This window comes from Haliaeetus leucocephalus, unplaced genomic scaffold, assembly GCF_000737465.1.
Source record: "Haliaeetus leucocephalus isolate CR32 unplaced genomic scaffold, Haliaeetus_leucocephalus-4.0 Scaffold184, whole genome shotgun sequence".
NCBI lineage: Eukaryota > Metazoa > Chordata > Aves > Accipitriformes > Accipitridae > Haliaeetus > Haliaeetus leucocephalus.
This window is the reverse complement of record NW_010972620.1, coordinates 10,378,586-10,395,079: the sequence shown is the minus strand read 5'-3', so window position 1 is coordinate 10,395,079 and position 16,494 is coordinate 10,378,586. Positions and strand designations below refer to the sequence as shown.

Below are 16,494 nucleotides of genomic sequence, written 5' to 3'. Positions count from 1 at the left end.
GGGCGCGGCGGGGGCTCCCGTCTTCCTCCCCTGGTCCTCGGCTCCCGCGTCCTCGGGCCCAGCCGCGAGGTTTCAGGGGAATTGTTTTCTGCTCCCGAGGTTTTGGGTGCCACTCGCCCTGGGGCGAGCCGGGTCGGTGGCATCGAAGCCTTCGTGGCCTGAGGGTGCTGGCAAGACAAGCTTGGTGCCCAGCGTGCGTGTTTTGGTTTAGGTTACTTAAAATAGTATCTCAAAAAACGCTCTTCCAAGTTCTGAAGAGGACTTAGGCACCTAGGAGCTTGGAGGCTTTTTGGTGGTGGTTTTTTTTCTTTGTATAATAGAAAGGATTACTGTTTTCAGACAGAGGTTTTTTTGGTGAAAACATCCTGCAAAACAGAAACGTTTCTGTGAGGCTGAGTTTTAGAAATGTAGCCGGGTTTCTTCTCCCCTGAAGCAGAACTCTTCCCTGTAGAAGCAAGGACTTGAATCCAGCTCTGGGTTGGTCTTCCAGAGGATTGTGTTTAGCACTTGGATGAGAAGGTGACCATAGGGAGAAGAAACGGCCAGGTGGGACCATTTTCAGCTCTTCCAAGCTTAATGTGATACATTTTTGCTGGTTTGTGTGTGAGACGCCTCTAAGCAAAATACGAAGTCCTGCACAGAAGAAACCTTCAAGTTGGCGTTGACTTAACACTGCAGCTGGGTGGAAGGGGTGGTTGGGATATACGGTGATTTGGGGTTTTGTTTGGACTATGGAAGACCAACTTTCCTGGTAGCCTGGGCCGTTAGTTAAAGCTCCAAAGTTCGCCTTTGCAAGGTTTGTGATGGTAATGGTACAGTTATCACTGTATTGGACTTGGCTAGTTAATCTTCAGTAATCTGCTATTTCTAGCTGAAGCTAGGTTGGGGCTTTTCCTCCTGTGGCTGTATGAAACACTTGGTGTTGATCAGCTGCTTTATCTCTTCTCGTTCGTGACTGGATTTCAGCCCTGGCAGGAGAGGCATTTCCTCTCCCTTCACGGGAATGTGCTTAAGAAATGTCTGGGAAATAAAGTTGCTTCTGTTGGCTGGGCAGGAAGGAGATCCAAAATGTTAAAGTAGTTGAATACTGTCTATTATAAGAACCCAGGTTTAGTGGTTTCTAAGACACTCGAGCAGGGTCTTCCTAAGTGGCTTTTTGGTGGTTTCTAACTGTAATTTTTCTGACCTTGTGGGCTGAAGTTCTTGTTTCCAGGTGCCTCCCTCAGGGCAAGCGTTTTTGGAAGGCAACAACAAAAAAACCCAAACCCCAAGTCAACAAAGTCAGCAAGCAAAATGAGTGAATCCTAAGTTGCTGTAATTGTGTAACACTCTAAGCAACCTCTCTCTTTCTTACTGGCATGCAGCAGTTGCAGCTAAACTTCCCACCAGGCCTATGGAGCCACGAGGGATTGTCAAAGCCTTTCCCAAGAGGAAGAAGGTGAGGGATGACTCAGGGAAAAGTGCCCCTCCAAAGATCCCAAAAGAGGAAGGAACAGAGATACCTGAGGGTAAGTCTTGCATGCCCATGATGTGGAACATAATACTGCTACCCCAGCTTGTTAACTGGAGGTGCCATTTCCCCAAAGCCTGGAAAGTCTAGCCCCCAGGCGTGTTTTCTGTAGAGGCCATGGCCAGGTTGCTTTGATGTGTCCAGCTGGTGTCCCCCAAAGACTGCCTACCACTGTTGGTGCCATCAAGTCCTATGTGAGATATGTAGCCCAGTTGGTTTGGGACACTGTTTCTCTTGCCACTGAGCTCCTGCCTCTGTGTTTTCCTCAGCAGAGTGGCTGAAACCAGTCACTGCCTACGTGTTACAAGCTGGCATCGGCCAAGCCAGGGCGGAGATCTTCCACAAGCAGATCGTCCAGAATGGGGGTGTTGTACACAGCCAGCTCTCCTTGGAGGTGACACACGTCATTGTGGCTGAAGACATGGACTGTGATCGGGCCTTTCGGCTCCTTAAATTAACCAAACTACCTTCAGGGTTGCAGCTAGTGAAGGCATCCTGGCTAAGTGCTTGCATTAGAAACCAGAAGTTGCTGAGTACTGCTGGGCACACTGTCTTTATCCCTCGCAGGTATGCAAAGGCCATGCTGTCACTCCTCCCTACAGCGCTTCTGTCCTAAACTGAACACGAAAATTTGACCTCTACTCAAATCTCAGACTGCAACTCCTTGCAGCTCCTGTGGGCATGACTCAGAGTCACTTTTTCTCATATAGACTGTGAAATTTAGTGACTTTGTGACCAGTCACCATTCTGCAGGGTAGCAAAAGATGGAATAGAGTCCAGAAGTGCTCACAGGAGTTCTGTCATTTGCTACAGGTGCTAAAGGCACCTGTTTCTAATCCATCAGTGATAACAAGGAGATTTCTTTTAAAAATGTGGAGGATTAAATGCTGTTCCTTACTTAATCTAGATGAAAAGTAGAGAGAGAATTGACAACCAGGCACAAGAAGAAATAAGGAATGGAGCCACAGGTTAGGATCAAAATGTTTTGGCAAAGTTTTGGAGAAAGAGTCTAAGAGTGAGGTAGACAGGAGTGGAAGCTGCAGGTGAGAGAGGTGGATGGAAATTGGGGAATTGAGCCAAAACCAGAGTAATTAATCTGTGATCTGAGATGGTAAAATTCATATGGGTTTTTTGCTCCATCCCAAAACATACAGAAGGATTTCTCAGTCAAACTTCTGGGGGCTGAGAAGTCCTAAGGCATCTGATCCATGGCAGGTACTTGAAGGAGGGAGAACTGCAGAAAGAGCAGCAACAGCAGGTCCTTGGCAGTGAAGAGATCCAGCCCCCAGCAGAGGAGGGAGCAGTGAAACCAAATACTGAAGCACAGGTGGGGGATTCCTCGAAGCAAGGCCTAGGCACCCTTGGACAGCAGCAGCTGACTGAGGTGAGTCTTCCCGCACAGGCCCTTCTCCTTGTGAACAGATCCTATATGCTGCTTTTCTTGGCTACGAGCATCCCTGCAGGGATACAATGCCAAATTTTCTCAGCAAAGGGAAGTCATTTGGATGTTTCAGTGGGCTGATGCTGGCAGGCTCAGGCTGTGGACATGGTTACTGCTTCTCTTTGTCCCTTTTAGATGTTAAAAGTAGAAACAAGACCCCTTAAATTCCTGTCCCCATCAGAACGTTTCCAGCTGAAGCAGTCCCGGTGCTCTGATCAGGCGAAGGCTCATTCTGGTGATCATGTTTCCCTTGTGTCCTTTTGAGGAATATTCCCTGGCCGAGAATATCTCCCTTTCAGGAAGCTGTCTCTGATATTTCATCCCGTGTTCCTGCCTGAGCCATACTGACCCGTTCTCCACTCTTTGGCAAGCACCCTGTTCAGACACATGTGCAGTGGATCAGGTTGCCACTCGAACGATTGTGGTGGTGTGCTTAAAATATCTGTGTGGGGTTATTAGCAGCCTCTGCTGTGAGTCAGCTTCTCCAACCCGCTGTTAGCTTTCTTTCCTTTCTCTGTATTTTTGCTCAAGTTTGCTGAATTCTTTTTGGGCATTGGCATCATTCAAATCTATCTGTAGTGAAGTTACCCCAGACCTCTTAGAGCAGCAGCTGCCTTGTAATGCTGGCATCTGTTTTCTAACGCAGTCCCAAATTTTGTTTCATAAAACCCTGTAGTTACTCCCTAACTGGCAGCCCACTGAGGGCTCCTTTGTTTTAGGCTTTCCTTTGAATATGTGTAGGGGGGGATCTTTTCTCCCCAGACTTACTATCCAGTGTGCTATAGGCAGAGTTGGCTGCTTCTTAACTGCATCGCCTTTGCAGTTACCCCATCTTTGCTATTTCTTGTAACTCTAATTTAGTGGCAGTTGTTATTAAAAAATCTCACACTTAATGGGAGAAATGATCTTTTGTACTGTTACAGATGCTGGGGTATCTGCCCTGCTTTCTGCTCACATTTACTTTGGGTTGTCAGACAGCTGCTAGAGTCTGATGCCTTATTACCTTTTTTCTTTTAAATCTCCTCAAGCAATGATATTTTCTGTCAGTATGTGCACAAAAGCAATATTTGTAGACACTTCAGTAAAATCCCTTGTCCCAAGCTTTGGACTATGTGAGTCTGGGGAGGAGAAGAGAACCCGTGGGATATGCTGTAAAGACAGTACCAACCACTCTTAAGACCCAGCTACAACAGTAAAGCTGAAACTGAAATCTCAGCGTAGAAGTAGCCTCCATTTAAGCACAGAGTCTTTTTGAGCTTGGGTGGATGTTTTTTCTCTAGGAGATGATGAGTGTGCTAGTGTTTCATACTGAACAGGGAGTTCTGCATTTGGATGTGAACTCCTGTGAGGAAACCTTGTTACCAGTCAGACTGTAGACCACTTTGTGACTGGCATCTGGATGCAGTAGGTTTCTGCAAGGCAGCCTTTGCAAGCGGTGCCAGTTATTCACTGCCTGGACCCTGAGGCTGTTACTGCAGGCTGCCTGCCTCTCTCAAGTGGTGTATTGCCTCAGCTACTGGGCTTCAACTGCTATCCTGGCTGTGATCCAGACAAACCATGCATATTGCAGGCTCACCCAGCTCTAGCAAGTCAGCTGCTGTAGGATCCTGGAGTATCTTAGAAGCTAATGGGGCTAGTTGGTTTTGCATGTATGGTTGTAAAGAGTCCATCAGCTTTGTTGGCAAAGTGTAGAGAGTCAGGGATTTATGTGCTGTTTCACCTATGTGACACTGCTGGCTGAGATTGCGTGTTCCAGCTGCTGAGTTCTTTGCATTGTGGTTGGATAACATGCTCAAATGCTTTTAAGGGGCTTACTAACTGATCTGAGCACTCTGAGGCTTTACTGTCCTTAGAGGGAACAGTGTCTTAAGGGAGTTGTGTTTCAAGGCAAAAAAACCTGCTTTAGTCTATCAAATCCTCAGTCTGACCCAGTTTTTCAGAGTTGTAAAACAAGATTACAAAAGGGAAACATTCTTCCTCTTCTGCCTAAAGACTTCAGCTCTGTATCGTGCAGGAATTGTGTGTCCAAACCTCCTTAGCCAGCAGAAGTAGAGGTTGTAAGGATATGGCTCTTAGTTAGGCTGACGCTCTGCAGAAACTCACAAAAGGACTTGAGTGCCACATGTAATTGCTGGACTGATCCCAAACAACCCTGTGCCATTCAGGGTTGCTTCCACAGCACAGAAGCTCTTGGATCTTCATGGACTCCTGTGTTTATACATCAGGAGAGACGGGGACCCCAGTGAGCAAAGCAGTCTGCAAAGCCTCTGTGTGGCTTCCCACTTCTATCCCCTTTTGTTCGTTACCTGAAGCCAAGGCTCATTGTTTCTTAAGTCTACACAGAGGCATCCTAATGCTGAGGATATCAGCAAATGTATACATTGGTTCTTTCTTCTGTCACTGAGGAATGTGGAGTCCTTTGTGTCATTCCTTCCTCCCCCTTTTCTCTTGCAGATAGCCATGGGGAAAATGAGGGGGTTGTAATTTACTACCGTGTTACGATTTTGTGTCTGTAATGTGAAAACAGAGTTTAGTGCCTGTCTCCTGTCATCTGCATCATGGGATGGAAGGTGCAGAGTCTGAATGCGAGAGATGTGTCTATGCAGCCACCAGTCCAGTGAAAGGCTTCCCACTGGGAGTAGGGAGTCAGGATCTCCCCCAGCCAGGGATTTCAACATTGTCATACCGTGCTGCCGGCAGCAGTTACTCACTTAGCCAGTGTCTTACCTCAGTTAGGTCTCAGGGGCTTGGCTATAGGAGGTGTCTGTGTACTTGGATCACAGGTGGACAGCAGTTTCTAGTCTCCTGTGCTTTGTGAGACATGAGTGTAGCTTCAAGGGGTGCATGTGTAGCTTGAAGTGTGAAAAGCTATGGTGTGCATATAACCAACCACTTCTAGAGATGGCAATTTGAGCACTCCATGCCCTGGAGGTTGGTTAGTGTTCTGACTTCCTACTCTCAGGAGCATCCTGTGCCAAGGGGACTATATGTGAGGCATGCACTTATTGTCACATGGCTGCTTTTCTACCTCTCCCTAAAGAAAGACTCTGCTGATGAAGACAGTGAAGGAGAAGATGCTAGTGTTACCCAGGGGGATCTGGAAGCATTGATTTCTGGCTGCTACCCTGTGAAATCATCAGAGGAGACCAGTGACAACTCTTCCACAGTGGCCCAGCCTGCCAGCAAGTGGGTTTGTGCCCAGTCCTCCAACAGCAAGAAGGAGAATCACAACCAATGCATCACAGAGAAGCTGGAAGTGCTGGCAAAGGCCTACTCTGTCCAGGGGGACAAATGGAGAGCTCTGGGCTACTCCAAAGCCATCAACGCGCTCAAGAGCTACCACAAACAAGTCACCTCCTACCAGGTAAAACACCTTCCCAGGGTGGTGGAGCAGGGAGATAGACCCAGCATCCTAGCTCTGTTATAAGCCAGATCCCTTACTCTTTCTGTACATGGAATAGCTTATCTTCAGGCCTTGGGAATTCCTTCCTGTGTGGCAACTTTGATGGAAGTTGTGTAGCAAGTGTGAGCTGGGATTCATTGATCACCTGCAGTGTTTTCAGAACAGCAGAAAAGTGGAGTCCAAGGCTTTTAGTGCCCAGTCTGAGCACTCATGAGATAAATGCCTTGCCCAGGCACCATGCAGGGACATTTTCACCTTCCTCTTGAGCATCAGCAACTGGCCACCATTCAAGATAATATATAAAACTAACTGGATCTGAGCCTTATTGATTGTGACAGTCCAGACGCTAACACAGTGTTAGTGTTTCAGTCCTGTTCTGCATGCTTGTCCTTTTCCACTTGGCATTGAAGCCATGTAGCCTACGTAAGCCTGGGCTAGAGAGGAGACCATCGGGCAGATCTAGTCGTGCCACTTCCCAATCACTGATCAAATGGCTAACCAGGCTCTGAGTGGGTAGCAGCTCCCCAGCTTGTCTGTGATCTTTACTTTTCCAGTAGCAGCTCTGGTTTCTTGCTAGGAAGCCTGTAAAATCCCTGGGATTGGGAAGCGGATGGCAGAGAAGATCCTGGAGATCTTGGAGAGTGGGCACCTGCGCAAGCTGGATCACATCAGTGAGAGTGTGCCCGTGTTGGAATTGTTTTCCCACATCTGGGGAGCAGGGGTCAAGACAGCTCAGATGTGGTACCAGCAGGTAAGTTTAGTGCCTTGCCCAAGAGGTTCTCAGACTATGGTTTGAAGACTGCTGCCGAGTGCAGGAGAATTGCTTTCACAAATATTTCCCAATTGCCAATATCCATGGATGGGATTTGAATCTGGTTTTAAGGGAGGAGCTATGAGGCTGGGTCCCATTGTGGGTGTGTTTGGGGAGAATGGAGTGCACCCGGCTGAAACTGGAGTTTGGGTGGGGGTAGAGGACAAAGATATGTGATAGGGGGAGTGGTGGACAAATTGCCTTTTCCATTAGCATCACTGCTTGGAGGTCATCTCACACTGCTCATAGCAATGACACTGCTAAGAGCCAGGCTTGAACCAGGACATCTTGGCCATGAAAATTCCTCATCCAGTTGCTGGCCTGTTGGCCTGGCTGGCTGCTGTAGCTGTCGGAGCAGTCATCCACCTTGTGTGGAAGTTGTAAAAATGAGGTTGAAGTAATTGTGCCAACAGGAGCAACCCAGCCCACTGGGTGGGTTTGTTCTTTAAAAATAGTTTGTTTCCTGAGCACAGTGCTAATGAAGCCTGGTTTCATGTCGTGTTTGGTTTGTGACTAGATTCTTTGCTGTCTTAAAAATACGGTTGTGTTCATGCTGTAGGTTTTCCCTCATTGGGATATTCTGGGTGTTGTTCCTTTACCTGCATTACTTGTTTTACTTCAAGCTGTAGGAACACAGTGCCTTAAGAACAGTAGCCTTCTGTCAGGTTTTGTTAAGATTCAGAGTCATTGTGGGGTGGAGATAAGAGGTGTATGTGGGTAGTGGGATTGCCTAAGTGATCTCTACATGTGATCTCAGAAGCTGTGACAGGCCTGGACTTGAGACAGGTTAAATACAGTCTCCCTGAATCTTGGTTGAAGGTATTTGAAAAGCAAAGTCTCGGTATGTGTTTGAATATCATCACATGGTCTGCACTAGGGTTTCCGGACACTGGATGATATCCGCACCAAGGCAACTCTCACCAGCCAGCAAGCTGTGGGGCTGAAGCACTACACTGATTTCCTGGAGCGCATGCCTCGGGAGGAAGCTGCAGAAATAGAACAGACCGTGAGTAGCTCGGCCCCAGGCCCTCAGAGTGGAGTTGGGTCCTGACAAGAGGGTCCATGCTGTGGAAATGTCCCTTGCTGTTACAGCTGAGCTCTTCAGCCTCTCCTCTGAGCAGGGTCAGTGCTTGGGGGACCCTTTTTGGGCATGGGCACACAAGGCACCTACTTTGCCCTGTAGGAAGGTTCAGTTTGAGTGCCTGGCGAGGAGGCAGCTACTTCACAGGTGTCAGTTCTACACACTACTTTGAAAAAGGCTGCGTGTGGCGTGGTGGGATAAGCAGGTTCCCAGCTCCTCTTTCCTGCCTCTCATCTTCTCTGAGATGTCTCCTTTCAGCCGAGGCCCCTGAGCTGTCTCCCTGGTGCTGCTTTTTGAAAGGAAGCTGTGAGCACTCTGTGATCTGGTTGTCAGTGGGAGGACAGAACATGGATATCCTTGCTGGAAGTGAAGGGGATCCAGGTTGCAGATGGGTGCTGCTTGCTCTAGTACGCCATGGCACTGCAGGATTATGGGGTGCTAAGCCAGTGTACCCTAATGTGAGCAGAGAGCTTGGGGGACACACTGTCATTGCTACCCCTGTGCTCTCTGATCACCATGGAAGCAGCAGCCAGCGTGACCCTGTCACTCGGCCACAGGGCCTGGCCATGAAGAATACACTCCTGCCAGGCTCCTGCTGGGGTGTCAGTCCCGTGTGCTGGATTAGCCATTTTGGTGGTGAGTGGTCCCTTTCCCAGGCAGGCTGGGTCGAGGAGCTGGCTCTTGGGGGTGGGTCTATTGTTATCTTGATGGGATTACTGCGCTGCCCTCCATACACACGCACACACCTCTGATCCAGGCCCAGGAGAGAGAATGAGGGATTAGTCACTGTCTGTGCTGTCTGTCACAGTGAGATCTGAGGAGCTTTTAGGCTCTCGGGTGGGGCTGGGAGTTTTCTAGAAATCTTCATTTAAAGCCAGAAGGGGGGCAAGAACACCAGAGGAGGGCTTGCTCCGCATGAGAAAGGATTGTGGCTTCTTGGAGCACCTCTGGGGCAAAGGTTAATGGGTTTATCTCTTGCTAATGAAGGATGATCCCCAAGAGTGACAAGGGGCTGTGGGCAAGGACATTGCCTTCCTGAACCCCAGCCTCTGAGATGGCCTCGTCACTGGGGATTGCTGAGCCCCTAATTATTTGCTGCCAGCAGGGTGATTGGCACAATCAGACCAAGAATACTTTACTCCTATCCAAGGACTTGGGAGCCTTTCTTAAGCATTTAATGAATGAAGCCATCAGAATTAGCACTGTCTGCACAAAACAGGAGCTGGGGTCCAGCCTGGAGGTGGCTACATTAGGGGAAGTTCTGATTATGTGTGTCTGATTGCTGGCAGCAGCTTGTTGGCATCCATTCAGTCTAAAATGCTGGGACATTTGTGTTTTTTCCGGGTCAGGAAGCCTAGCTCTCCTGCAAAGGCACAGCTCCTGGCAGGAGTGGACTCTAAGGGACACTTGCAGATTTTCTTCTGTCTTGGGTCCTGTTGGGGAGACTCTCCATAAACCCATCTCTGCTTCTGAAACAGGACCTGTGACCATCTCATGTTGAACTGATTCTCTTTGTGGGCAGAGCTGGTGAGCTTTGCCCTCCTGGCCCACAGGACAGCTGAAGAACCTCTTCTCTCCTGCTGTCTCAGAAGCCAAAGGCCCTGACAGCTTGTGCCATACTTTGCCTCCTCAGCATTGCTGCATCTTCCTGCTTGTCCCAACCCAGTACCTCCAAGAGCAATGACTGATGGTAGCGCCACGGTAGATCATTGTATTGGGTGGCAGTGTGCTGGGCATTTGCAGGACTGGGTGGAGGCCACCCTGGCTCACATGGCTCCTGACAGCAGGCCAGCCTTCTTGGTGGGGCAGTTTGTCATGCCTGTTAAGTGTCTGCTCTGTATGGAGACCCTGGAGATGCAGGACAGTCCACAAGGCAGGCACAAGATCCTTTGTTGCCTTGATGGAAAGGGCATGAAGAGTCTGGTCTCTGACTCCTCACTCCTCTTTCTCTTCTTGGAGGTCAGACAAGCTGCCCTGGCCCTGAAGCCTGGGCTCGTATGTGTGGCATGTGGTTCCTACCGTCGGGGGAAGCCCACCTGTGGAGATGTGGATGTGCTGGTCACTCACCCAGATGGGCATTCTCACCGTGGGGTGTTCAGCAAGCTGCTCGACAGCCTCCACAGGAGCGGTAAGAGGGCTGGGGGCTGGCACATGGTGCTCAAAGCTGTTCTTAGCATGGCCAAGCCAAGGAGGTGATGAGGTGAATGGTACTCATTGAAGGGCAGGTGATCACTTTTCCCAAGGACAGGACTTCTTGTAAGTCCATAAGAGTACTGCCCCTGGTCCTGGCCCTGCTCCAGTGGCAGCTCCGCAGCCAGTGTTAAGGAGGGAGCATTGCTGCAGCTCAGTGTGGCTTCTCCTGTCTGCCTGAGGCTATCAGGGCTGAGGCTGGTTGTCCTTGGGGTCCCACAGCACATTATGAGACACCTCAGCTGCTGTCTGGACAGTGGGGAGTTCAGGGTGGGAGTTTCAGTCTCTACCATTCAGCTCCTCTCTGCCTGTTCTCTCTCCCCAGGCTTCCTTACGGATGACCTGGTGAGTCAGGAGGACAACGGTGATCAGAAGAAGTACCTGGGGGTGTGTCGCCTCCCTGGGCAAGCCCAGCGTCACCGCCGGCTTGACATCATTGTGGTGCCTTACAGTGAGTTTGCCTGCGCCCTGCTCTACTTCACTGGCTCAGCTCACTTCAACCGCTCCATGCGGGCCCTGGCCAAGACCAAGGGCATGAGCCTGTCGGAGCATGCCCTCAGCTCGGCTGTGGTGCGAGGCCCTGGAGGCGTCAGGTTGGCTTCTGGTCGTACTCTGCCCACTCCCACTGAGAGAGATGTCTTCATTCAGCTGGGGCTGCCTTACCGGGAGCCCTCCGAACGGGACTGGTGATACCCAGTTTTCACCCAGCACCCTGGGCCCACTGCCGTGCTGCTGTTTTGAAGGGTGCTGCTTTCCCCCGTGCTGCTCTGTTGACTGCAAACTGGGGAACATATCCCAGCAAACTGGGGCTCCTTGCAAGCACGGGGCCCTGCTGCTGGCAGAGCTGTGTGGCTTCGCCCAGCGGAGACCATGGGCTGGAACCACACTAGAAGCATTGCCTGATGCCTCAGGCAGCCCCTGGCTACCAAAAGGGCTCGCTGCCCATCAGCTACCCTGGCCCTACTCTCCGCAGGGAAGCTTCAGAAGGCTGGGCTGCAGAGCCCTGTGATCCAGCCCCTCCCAGTGCTTGGGAACAGGGGAAGTGGGATGCATCTTCCTCCATGTCTGAGCACAGACAGTCCAAAATCTCTGTCCTGAGCTATGCATGAAGGCAGCAGGGGTCTGGCTTGGCCCTGGAACAGGCCTTCCCCCTTCTCACTACTACTGGCAGCTGCTGCTGTGGGAATCACAAAGGGTCCCCCTATGCTGCTGCTGTGTCCTTCCTCCATCTGAGCTGACTTGTGTCCTCTGATGGGTCTCACTGCATGGGCACGGGCTGCTGTGACTGCCACCAGCTTCCCTTGGTGCCAACTAAGCCTTGAAGGATGCGTACGGACCTGATGAGCTGTGCCTGCTTGCTCTCAGCCTCTCATGTGCCAAGGATCCTCTGATCACAGAGAGCTGTGATCCCCCTGGTCTGGCCCCGACGGCTCCTTTCCTCTCGGTGCAGGAGAGGAGTGGAACTCACAGCTCAGGGAGCTGTGCTCAGGAAGGATTTGAATGTAATGGCACTGAATGTAACCCAGCAGGGCTGTGTGTTCGTGCATAGAAGGCATGGAGGCAGAGAGAAATGTGAAGAGATAGTTGAGTTCTAATTTGGGCGAAGCAAAGTTTTCCCATTTTGTGTGTGTGTAAGCCATGGAGTCATCTGGTCTTTGATCAGAGAAAGTGTGTTTGTGTGAGTTTGTGTATGCATGTACATGTGGCTGGCCCTGTCAGTTCCATGGGAGTGAATTTTATTTCTTGGGAAACGTCAACTATTTAATATTCTGGAGATGAAGTTCCCAGAGACTTTCAGTGCTCTGTCTGTTACGGGTGTTGCGGTGGTTCCTCCTGGCAGAGGTGCTGCTCTGCAGCATCAGCTGCCAGGAATGCCATGGTGGGCGTTTCTGTGCCAGGACCCCAGGGCTCCCTCTGGGCAGTCCCTGGGCCTCACCTGGCCTCCTGCTCCCTTGTCTTGTGGGGCACCCAGCCACCCCCACTCTGCACTCTGCTGTGTCTTCATCACATGCAGTGACAAGCTGCGTGTTTGTTGCCAGGGCAGGCACAAGGGCATTAAACCTGGTGGGTTTGCACAGTTTCTTGCTGCAGTGTCAGCCATGGCTGCTGGGCACCAGTAGTGGGGCTGGGGTGTTTGCTGGGGAGGCCTTGACCCTGGCAGTGTCATTTGTCAGCCCAGCCTTTCTACTGAACACCTAATGGAAATGAATGTCTTCTGGTATGTCTTGGTGCTTTGAGAATTGAAGTATAATAAAACCCTACTATCTTTTTCCTTTGCATCTCTGTCTTCTTGCTCTCTGCCCTGCAACTGTTGGGACTCTTCCCTCTAGCTGAGCAGGAACTGTGCTGGCCCATTTCCCTGGTTTCAGTGCAGGCAGGGAGAAGGCAGTGGAGACCTTCACACTGTTGGATCACCACTTCTGGCTCTCGGGGCAGGGCAGGGAGTTGCTGGCCACCATCCTCCCATGGCAGAGTGGGACCTGGCTCTGTCCCAGCATCCAGCTGGCCATGTGGCTGAGCTGGGGCTGGCCGTGCCCAGAGAAAGGAGCAATTCCTGAGCTCTGAGCCTTGGGTTGAGGTCTTACTTCAGGTGTGGAGTCAGGAAGGGATTGCTGTCAGCTTTTCCACATTTCATCAAACAGTAGGGTATATGGGAGTTGGCTGCTGCTCTGTCTCCTGTTCCGTGCCTTGAACACAGCTCAGTCTCCTGAGCATGGAAATGCTTTGGTTGTCCAAGGGGAATCTGAACAGCCTGGAAGCCAAGGGAGCACATGGAGATGAGCAGCAAGAACGATTGGCTCAAAAGGGAGAGAGAAGCTGGGACAGAGGCTGGGGCAGAGCCAGTGAGGACTGGGCTGGATTATCCAGGAGCACAAAGGGGAGTCAGCCCCAAATCAGGGCCTGGGAGGTCCAGGGGCAGCATTCTCTCCCCAGGAGGGCTGTGCAGCCCAGGGACCAGCCCCAGAGAGGAGGGGTCCCCACCTTGGGGTCAGCCAGGCTTGGCTGGGCAGGGCCACAGCTGGCCTTGTCCAGGGCTGGGGATAGTCCTGCCCCAAAGGGAGGTTGGATGGGGGCTCCCTTTCCCTCCAGTACTGCTGGGATGGTCCCAGAGGATTTGTCCTAGAGCCTTATGGCTGACAGCCCTGGGCACAGGCCTATTTCTGCCTGGACTGGGGCAGGGAGTGGGGTATAGGGCAGCTCACCTTGGTCCCTTGATGAACACAGGTTTGCCTCCAGCTCTGGGTGCTGGGGCAAGCTGTTCTTGGAGGGCAGGGACTGCCCCCTCTCACCAGGACCAACGTGCTGGGGACATCACTGGAGATGTGGGAGATGGGGCACTGCTGGCCCCCAGCTCATTCCCCTTTGTCACCTCCCCTCTCCAGGGCCATAATTCACACTCTGGTGCCAAACGGGTGCTGCAGCAGCGCATCAAAGCCCTGGCCTTGCTGTTTGTGCTGCTTTTACTCGGGGGGAGCCCAGACACAGGGATGTGTGGGGTTGGGGCTGCTGAGGAGCAGGACTGTTCTCCCAACCCCTTGGGAAATGGCAGTGAGGGTGGCCCTAGTGGATACGTGTCATGTGGACGCTGTGGGGGGAGAAGTCCTGCCAGCCCCCTGCTCTGTGAGGGAAGGGGGCCTGATGTCTGTCTGTCCCCACCCACCCCACAAATCCCTGCCCAGGAGCTTTGGAGGGGGCAGAGGGCCCTCCTGTGGCCAGCTGCAGCCAGGTGAGCCCAGGGTAGATAGGGGCCATCTCCCCTGGGTGCAGCTGCGGTGGATGCAAAGGGCAGCAGGTGAAGGAGTACGACAAGGAGCTCGTCCAGCACAGCTGGGGGTGACATTTCTGGATGCTGAAGGCTCCTGCTTGTCCCTCCTCCTGGTGCAAGGGAAGAAACATGAGGGGCTGGACTGTGCTGCCCACTGTGAGTCAGCCCCGGGTTGGGCAGACCCTCCTGCCTTGGATGGAGGGGACAGAGCTGCCCCACACAGTCTCCTCTTTGTGCCCCTAATCTTGCCCTCCATTCTCCCAGTCACTTACAGACCCCAAGCCAGGGGCTACCTCCAGCCTGGCATCTCCTGGGGCCACGTGTTCCTCTGAGACCCCTCTTTTGCCCTTGCAGCAGGGCAGGACCTGGCCACCCCCTTACCCCAGCACACCTTCTGCCTCTCCTAAACCCTGGGATGCCACACTAATGAAGAAGGTACAAGGGATGGGTGTCCTGGGGTGCCTGGGAGGAGGTGGGTGCTGAGTGCCCAGGATGGATGCAGGCAGGGTGAGCAAAGACAGTTTTAGGCATCTCTAATGAGGTGTCACCTGGTTTCTGCTTCCCAGGAAGGGGCTTCGGCTATTCCCCCTCCCCAGCGCACCCCCTTCCAGCCCTCCCTGGCTGTGAGTCTGATCATCCTGAAAATTAAAAATAAACCCAAACGCAGCAGCATTTAGAGACTGAGTGGAAAGTCAGGGAGCTGGGACGGGCACTCGGCTCCTGCCACAGAGCCTCTCGCTCCCACCCCGCCATTCCTGCACCCCCAAAGTGGGTCCAGACTGTGGGCTCAGGCAATTCCTGTCCCTCCCATCAAGCATCTCTATGATCCTTCAGGGTAAAAGGAAGAAAAAGCCTGCGCCAAGTCATTGCAGCTCTCAGCGTTAGGCAGCTCTTCTCACCCTGCTCCCTATCCTGCAGGGAGGACACCTATCCTTAGCTATCATGCTTGTCCTCGGGCAGGGGTGGGAGGGTGCTGGGGCTGGAGGAAGAGGGGTGCAGAGGGGGTGGTTTGGCTCCTAACACTGGTGCTTCTTATTCATGAGTAAATATTTGCTAATGGCAGCACGGCTGGGCGAATGTAAGGGAGCTGCTCCCCCCGCCGGAGCAGGCAGAGAAATGAATATGAATTTATCATGATTAGGTGAACCCAGCAGGGAGAGCAGGAGAGAGAGGGCTAGGCAGAGAGGGGGGCGGGCGAAGATGGATCTGTGCAATAAAATTAAATAAGGACACCAAATAGAGTCACTTCTCACGCGCCCACCCGCCCTCCCGTATGCAGGGCCTCTCCCACCTCCCGCGCTCCTCTGGCTTTGCTGATTTCTCTCTTTCCTCAAATTTATGAGGCCAATTATGAAGATGAGGTTGGAAGTTCTCGGAAGTTCACTAAATGCAAAGTGCGGTCCCTGCTGTTCCCATCAAATTAATTAACCAAGCGCTATTGATGGCCAGGGCGACATCGGCGTGGCATGAAGCATGCAGGAAGGGCTGCTGGGGTGCAGCTGAGGGGGGCCTGGTTGGGGGCAGACCACCCTGCGGGGCATCCTCCAGGCCAGCAGATGCAGAGGGGGACCCCTGTCTGGGCAGCTGGTGGGCAGCAGGAGCGAGGGACACAGCAGGGCATGCACCAGGACCTGGTGTCAATGCTTGATGTCACAGTCTCTGTTTCCAGCACTGGCAGTCTCCGGCTGGAGGAAGATCCACCTGAGTGAGGGCAGGGCTGCCCTGATGGGAAGATGACGTGGATATGTGGCAGGATGCTGTGCCATATCCCGTGGGGGAGGCCACAGCAGAGGATGGTGGTCAGCATGAGCCTGTGTCTGGAGGATTAAAGCCTGGAGCTGGTGCCCTCTTGGGCATCCTAGGATCATCCTCCAGTTGGGCAGGGGGGATGCTGACGATGATAACCCATGGGGGTGGCCTGCACAGGACTCTCATGCTTGGTAAACAAATGACTTTCCTTATGGCTTAGAAGTTATGGCGCAGCCAGGACAGGTCCACTGCCACCTTCCCCTGTTGCCAAAGTCCCAGCAGCCCTCCATGCCTCAGTTTCCCTACCTGCACTATGGGAAACAACCTGCCTGTAACTTGCAGGTAAAATCTCATGAGCGGAGTGCTCTGATCTGACACAGCCCCTTGGCCATCCCTAACCTTTGCATGAAGCAGCCTGGCTCTATGCAGGGTTCAGGGAGAGGGTGGGTGGCTTCACAGTGAAGGGCAGCAACCATGTGCCTAAAGCACACCAGCTCTTATGGGGCAGCTCCTGTGCCTGAAGTAGCCATGTCATGTTCGCCC

General features: G+C 52.2%; 1 protein-coding gene across 1 annotated transcript in view; it reads left to right on the top strand.

The window, feature by feature from the left end:
• The window catches only part of POLL (polymerase (DNA directed), lambda), a 12,831-nt gene extending 213 nt beyond the window's left edge, over positions 1–12,618 (top strand). Inside the window, exons 2-9 of the mRNA XM_010564840.1 lie at positions 1,365–1,508; positions 1,780–2,077; positions 2,726–2,894; positions 5,992–6,315; positions 6,932–7,105; positions 8,043–8,171; positions 10,206–10,374; positions 10,762–12,618. Coding sequence (XP_010563142.1) covers positions 1,394–1,508; positions 1,780–2,077; positions 2,726–2,894; positions 5,992–6,315; positions 6,932–7,105; positions 8,043–8,171; positions 10,206–10,374; positions 10,762–11,126 — 1,743 coding nt within the window. The 5' untranslated portion in view covers positions 1,365–1,393 and the 3' untranslated portion in view covers positions 11,127–12,618. The remainder of the gene's footprint in view (positions 1–1,364; positions 1,509–1,779; positions 2,078–2,725; positions 2,895–5,991; positions 6,316–6,931; positions 7,106–8,042; positions 8,172–10,205; positions 10,375–10,761) is intronic.
• The last annotated feature ends 3,876 nt before the right edge of the window (positions 12,619–16,494 follow it).